At 38.2% G+C, this 7,500-nt stretch overlaps 1 protein-coding gene across 1 annotated transcript in view; it reads left to right on the forward strand.

The window, feature by feature from the left end:
* ift172 (intraflagellar transport 172) overlaps positions 1-7,500 on the forward strand; it is a 97,807-nt gene that overhangs the window by 80,691 nt on the left and 9,616 nt on the right. Inside the window, exons 41-42 of the mRNA XM_063223751.1 lie at positions 2,617-2,727; positions 5,024-5,143. Of these exons, the coding sequence (XP_063079821.1) occupies positions 2,617-2,727; positions 5,024-5,143 (231 nt within the window). The remainder of the gene's footprint in view (positions 1-2,616; positions 2,728-5,023; positions 5,144-7,500) is intronic.

A 7,500-nucleotide genomic window follows, 5' to 3' on the forward strand; every position in this document is an offset into this window, starting at 1 on the left:
CCTGGCCTCCTAAAAAGGATTAAGTCAAATAGTTTCGCTTCTGAGTGACATCACTGTATCATGTGTCCTAGAAAGAATGATACTTCAAGGAGTTTGGTATGGACTTCAGACTTATTCAGAAAATAAGCAATCAGTTAATCAAACATCACATGACAGCTTTCAGCTTGTCTCACAACAATGTTTGATGACCTCTGTAGGCTCTCCTAAAAAGAATGGGCAATTACTCAATATCCTCATCTCATGATTGTCACATGGGGTCACTGGGCCTACTCAATGGTTTGAGTGCCCACCAACAAGACACATTTATTTTAATGTTTTTAATTATAACCAAATATTGTAGAATTTCCTGCAAACACAAATGAATACCTGAACAACTTGCTGTAAGATAATGCATTATATTTCAGGACCTCAGAATCTAGCCTATTTTCCAACAACATGTAGGTTTTTATAGGCTGAGGGCACTTTTTCCCCAAATAGGGCTCAGGCATTCAGCAATTGTTTTTTGCAGGTGCCTCAGGTTGAAATGGGTTAAGTCTGTCATTACATCTGACAACTTGACGACCCAGTGGTGAAATAGCCTACCTTTTCCTGTTGGTCGATACCAAATATTTTTTTTGTGATCAAATGTTGATTAAAGATTTCAATGGTTACAACAAATAGTGCAGAATTAGCAAAAACACAACTGAGTACAGCAAGTAGGAACCCATCCCCCCTTCCCCTCTCAAATACCCACCTGCTACAAATCCCTCCACCCATCCCCTAAAAAACCCACACACATCAGCACCAGAAGGGTGCATGATAGTAGAAACAAAACACCAATAACAATAAAAATAAAAACAAGAATAACAACAAAAGAATAATAGCCATAGGCACACCCACCAAGTCGTGCCAATGGGAAAAACATAACCAACAACAAAGGGAAAAAAAAAACATAGAAAGACAAAGGCAAAGAAATACATAATAATCTGGAATAAAAGCCACAATTAGACAATACAGATAAATCACCTTATAATTTGCTTCAGAGAGTCAGCTACAAGAAGCCAGCTGTTTAGAGTCTTTTCAGTGGCTCCATGAACCCGAGCTGTTGATAGTTATATAGTAATATACTACATCCAAAAACGACAGAATCCACTGTCTGGTGCTGAGCACTTGGGGAGGTTTCCATCGTAATACAATCTTTTTTTTTGCAGCTGTCAGGCCAGCTAATACAATGCGCTTCTTCAACCTATCAATATTCAATTCAGACAGGTCATTAAGTAACAACACTGGGACATCAACTGGTATTGTCACTGATAGTAAATTAGAAAGTGTGGCTGCAACCCTAGTCCAAAACTGAGCCACTGGTGGGCAATCCCATATCATATGGAGGAAAGTTCCAGGTACATTTTGGTCGATTCCACATTCTATTGCTAAACAAGAGAATGCTGTAACAATGTAAGTTGTGCTCAGACCAAATCAGTCTCTATCCCTAACTCTTTAAAATTACAAAAAGAAAAACCCCTAAGAGAACCTTCGTTGGAACAAAAGGCTGTGGGAATATAGAGTTACGTTCTTCCATGGACCCGTCATGAAAAGCACTTCCGTGATCCCCATCACAGAATTTTGTGGGAAAAAAATCTGTGAAACTTGTCAAGGATTTCAAGTCACAATGGTCTGTGTTCATTTCACAGAATTCTGTGAGATATTGCTTGTGCAACATATCTGGCTCTAACTCTAACTCTGTGACATTCGCTGGTAGATAATGTTACATTTGCTATAAAAGGGACAGTAAAGTAAACTAACCATAGTCAGTTTGCATGGCTAGTGATTGAACTCTCTCCAGTTAAGTTCACCTGGCTACTTACTGAACCAATTGGCAAAATACTTTTTTCTTTTTTCCTCTTCTCTTAGGCTATGTGTACACCAGAAACCGCCTACGACCCACCCGAGAAGCCGAGGCTGTTGACAAAGTTTCGCCATGAATTTGCTTTATGCGCTCTGGGCGTGGTTCAGCTAATCACATAGCGGCTCTGGCTTGACAGCCTGGCTGGGACATTCAGAGATATGAACATTCCTATTGGTTTTCACCGAACCACGTCATAGCTCAGTAACATAATATTAGCTTGACTTCTTCTATCTCTGAAATTTGCCCTTGACGCTCAGGTCGCTTTACTACCGTTGATTTCACTTTTCGTCGCTTTATTCGCTGACCCTCCATAGAGAAATAATGACCGGCGTCGCTCTGGTAGCGTAGATTGCTCTTGATGTACACATAGCAGCGTCAAAGACGTCCAAAAAGGAATTGTCAGTCAGTGTAACGGATACCTTCTGCTGACTGTAACTGTAAAAAAACAAGATTTTTAAATTGTTTCAAGTGAATGGATGGCAGCCGAGGCTTTCATGAATTCACTGGAAAAATAAATAAATAAAAAGAGTCATGTTTTTTACAGTTACAGTCAGCAGAAGGTATCCGTTACACTGAATGACAATTCCTTTTTGGACGTCTTTGACCCAGCTTCATGCAATCTAGTGATGTAATTGTCTCCAGCTGACCCCCTGTAACCTATCTGTAACTTGTTGTTTACTTGCCTAACCCTAACCCTAATACCTGGCCCCTTGTTGTGCTCCCCCCTGTAGAACTTCAACATCTACAAGCGCATGTACCAGGAGCTGCTGAGTCAGACGGACAGAGACAATGCGGAGTCCTACCGCATGTGGGCCGCACTACGCGACTTCATGCTGGCCCTGGTACACTACACTACACCATTCTACTCTGCACTATTCTACACTATTCTACACTACACAATTCTACACAGCTCTACACCAAGCTACATTACATGTGGGCCGCACTACGCGACTTCATGCTGGCCCTGGTACACTACACTACACCATTCTACTCTGCACTATTCTACACTATTCTACACTACTGTATACTGGTACACTATACTACTAAAGAGAAAGAGAAAGAGAAAGAGAAAGTCTACACTGCGCTACATTGCATGTGGGCCTGGCTACAGGACTTCATGAAGGCCGTGGCACACTACTCTGTATTCTACACTACTCTGTATTCTCTACTCTACACTACTCTACATGTCTATTAAACCACAGTACACTACGCTACTGTATTCTACATTACTCTACATGTCTATTAAACCACAGTACACTACGCTACTGTATACTACATTACATTACATTACTGTATGTGGACCTCACTATGGGACTTTGTGCTGGCTCTGGTATTTGCTGAACTGGTACACTATTATATTATATTTTATTCTATTATATTATATTATATTATATTATATTATATTATATTATATTATATTATATTATATTACAAAGCGGATTCCAAAAAAGTTGGGACACTTGGTATTTTGTGAATAAAATCAAAATGCTGGCATTTTCAAAACATTCAATCCATGCATAAGATGCAAAATGGCACACGGTCAACATAGGAACAGTTAAAATGAGGGAAAAGCATTGTTTTGAGGGAAATATGTGGTCATTTAAAAATTGACCCATGCAACAAATCTCAAAAAAGTTGGGACAGGGCCAAAAACTGGTGTAATAGCTGAATAATTCTAAAAAAAAACACAAGGAGGAATATTTTGAAAGGAACTATATTGACTGCCAACATGAATGCACAAATAAAATACCACCACAGAGAGGTTGTGGCACTCAGTAGCGAAGATTTTGAGGGACTAATTACTGATCTATTACACAGAAAGATTGAATTATCAAAATTGCAGGCATATAAGGCCTATTTCTGTAATGTAGAGTTCTGTAAAATCATTGCACGAGTTATGAGATCATGACATACCCATCGTCAATAAGCAAACTATGACACTCCAACAATGACAGCTGTTGAAAAAATGACCATAAACACAACACTTGATTAAGGCACATGATACAGACATTAAACAGTGTTGCAAGTGGCAAAGCTCATTCTAGATGGACATAGGAGACATGTGAAACTGTCCTCTTATTACAGAATGGAAAATATTTCATTCTTTTTTAAAATCATGGAGTCATGCACCCTCCAGGTTATGAAGAAAATGAATACTTCAGCTTGATTTAGTGGTCAGTCTGAAAGACAGCATATATGATGGTAAAGGAGTGCAGAGATGCCTTGGTTATGGTCTTTTTACTCATGTAGAGCATTAAAATGAGGGCTGAATGATATATTCAGACTTTAAACAGCATACATAGCTACCAAGGCATGATATTTTGGAGCACAGCCTTAAGATATTGCCCCACAATGATGGCAAATTTCAATCTCTACTATGTTCCAACAGTGTGGTTTCATCATAAGAGTAAACAGGTGACAAAATTGTTTTCTTGCAGTCAGGATATGCCACATATTAAGCATAACAAGAAGGTAAACAAGTCGAAGAACACACCTATCAGTTGAGCTGCTGAAACCATGTCTCGCATATCAAAATATCTATTTTTTATATAAAATCATGCCATCAGTCAAAGTATTTAAATGTTAAGTCTCCTCCCTTGTGTTGTGTTTAGTCTTATCCAACATAAAAAGCATTTTATTGGCCCTGTCCCAACTTTTTTGGAATTTGTTGCAAGGGTGAAATTTTAAATGATCACATAATTACCCCAAAACAATCATTCTGCTTGACTTTAACAACTGATATGTTGTCTATACACAATGCTCTACCTTATTGACATATTGAATGTTTTGAAAATGCCAGCATTTTTATTTTATTCACAAAATACCAAGTGTCCCAACTTTTTTGGAATCCGCTTTGTATATTATATTACATTATATTACATTATATTATATAATATTATATTATATTACATTATATTATGTTATATTATATTACATTATATTACATTATATTATATTATAGTTAATCCGTTACGTGAGTGGTAATGACTGCTCTCTGCTGCTTGTGATGCTGTTTGTCAGGGTTGTGATGCTGTATGTCTGGGTTGTGATGCTGTTTGTCTGGGTTGTGATGCGGTTTGTCTGTGTTTGTGATGCGGTTTGTCTGTGTTTGTGATGCGGTGGTCCTGCGGTGTGCAGTGTGAGAGCATGAGCAAGTCTTCGGAGGCCAACTCTGCGGTGCACGAGGAGTTTGAGCAGATGCTGCTGGTGGCCCACTACTACGCCTCCCGCTCAGCCGCCACAGCTCTCCCGCAGCTGGTGAGGAGATTATATCACTTCATTATGTCTATTATATCTTGTGTTGCATCTGACAACTTGTAGTCTAGTTAAAGGGACACTGTGTGAGATTTTTGGTTGTTTATTTCCAGAATTCATGCTGCTCATTCACTAATGTTACCTTTTTCATGAATACTTACCACCACCATCAAATTCTAAGTATTCATTATGACTGGAAAAATTGCACTTTTCATACATGAAAAGGGGGATCTTCTCCATGGTCCGCCATTTTGAATTTCCAAAAATAGCCATTTTTAGCTGCAAAAATGACTCTACTTGGACCATACTAGAAAATATTTGTTTATTACTTAGTAAACTTTCATGTAAAGATCAAATTTGGCAATAGGCAGCCCAGTTTCAATGAGCAGCATAGTTGCAGTACCTTTTCTGACCATTTCCTGCACAGTGTCCCCTTTAAATGGTATGTCACAAGCGTGTCTTGATGGTGCTGGCACATTACTGCTGGAGGACTCTTAACAGCTGGTGAGGACAACCACTCGTAGTACATAATACAGTATTGGGCTAAAACATGTCTTGATGTTATGAATTTAGACTACTATATTAAGACTACCTCCAGAGTAATCTTCTTCTTTTTTTAGGATTATTTTTACTGTGTGTGTGTGTGTGTGTGTACCAGGGCTTGACACTGGCACCTGCCAACCGGCCAAATGCTGGTAAAACTTGGCTGTGGCTGGTTACAATTTCAGTGTCACTAGCCAATTTGGCAGGTAGCTTATTCTATGGTATGACATATCGGAATAGCCTGCAGTATAGGCTACTGCACTTTTCCCCTTCTGTATTAATTATTTGTAGAAGCTCAAGAGAAAGCTCAGTTACTCAGTTTCTATTTGTATGATTTATTTCCATGTAGAAAGCTGTGAACTAATTTCCTTGCTTTAACACCTCATCATCTGAGGTTTGATGTACTATTTCATGATTAAAAAAAAAAGAAACATATCCAATGTATGGCTACTAGAATAGCTGAATGGCTGGTGACTCAAGAAAACTACTAGCCACAATGGCCAGCAAACACAAAAGTTACCGTCAAGCCCTGGTGTGTACAACTGGCGCTGTACAGCAGCCTCTAGAGCTGGGGTGTGGATGTGGGAATATGTATGTGTGGATTTATGTATTTGAAAGCACTTTGAGTGATCTTAATAGTTGTGATACTGCACTATATGAATCCATGTTGTATTGTATTGTATTGTATTGTATTGTATTGTATTGTATTGTATTGTATTGTATTGTATTGTATCGTATCTTATGACACTGTAATATAATGGTGCTTTCTGGTTGGTTGCTAGGAGTGCAATAAAACCGTCTGTAATCACAAGTAGTAGTTCTCTCAAAAACATGTTAAACTATTTGAAGAATAAGGGCTTAATTGGTCAATACATATAATGTTTAATTTTTCAGACTTACTGTAAACATTGACATACAGTATTAGGCGAGTACATTTAGGGTTTAACCCCAAAAAAATTGATACAAAAGGTTTTTTTATGGATTCTATTACTGTTGGACCTGCTAAATGACATACTAAAAATCTAGTAAAATCTGATTTTGGGAAATGAGTTTTTTTCAACATGGCTGCCATAGGCTTATTATAAGGGTCAAGAGACACTCCAGGTGAATAGGCCAACAAATTTAGCTTGCCGATATCACCATGAAACTTAATCCGGTGATTACTCACATATTTGTGAGAAAAAAATGTATTGCAAGTTTCCTGAAATGTTATGTTTTAATATGGTAATTGGACTATATCTAATTAAATATGCATTAAATTTCAAAATGCAAAACCTCAAAATCTGAAAAAGCCAAGCTCAAAATTACTCTTTTATTTTGTTTCTAGTAAGCCAGAAGATATCTTCAGAAGAGATTATGGACATATCTTTTTGTTTTGTAGTAAATCTAAAAATCTTTGTGCAGACACACCAGCTAGCATTTTTTTTTCAAAAGATGATTATTTAACATCTCTCTTAGATAAATAATTGAGTTTTATGTGTCTCAAGTTCTTCCAGACATTCTTTGAGTCTGGTGGTATCATTCTTAGCATGTATCAAGGGCAAGGTCAGCTGTCCTCAAATCATAGCCTCTCCACAGATGTGTCCTAAGGGCTGGTGCTGGGACTCCTATTTGCCATTTACACCACATCACTGGGCCATGTTATCTGTTCTCACAGCTTCTCATACTACTGTTACACCGATGAAGCACAGTTACTTTGTGCCAGATGACTCCACGGTCACACACATTTCCGCTTGCCTCTCTGAACTAACCACAAGTATCAAGGAATGCAACCTTTCAGGACATTGTCTGTCTCCAGTACCAACCGTTTCACCTTG

The sequence above is a fragment of the Engraulis encrasicolus genome, chromosome 18 (assembly GCF_034702125.1).
Source record: "Engraulis encrasicolus isolate BLACKSEA-1 chromosome 18, IST_EnEncr_1.0, whole genome shotgun sequence".
Taxonomy (NCBI): Eukaryota; Metazoa; Chordata; class Actinopteri; order Clupeiformes; family Engraulidae; genus Engraulis; species Engraulis encrasicolus.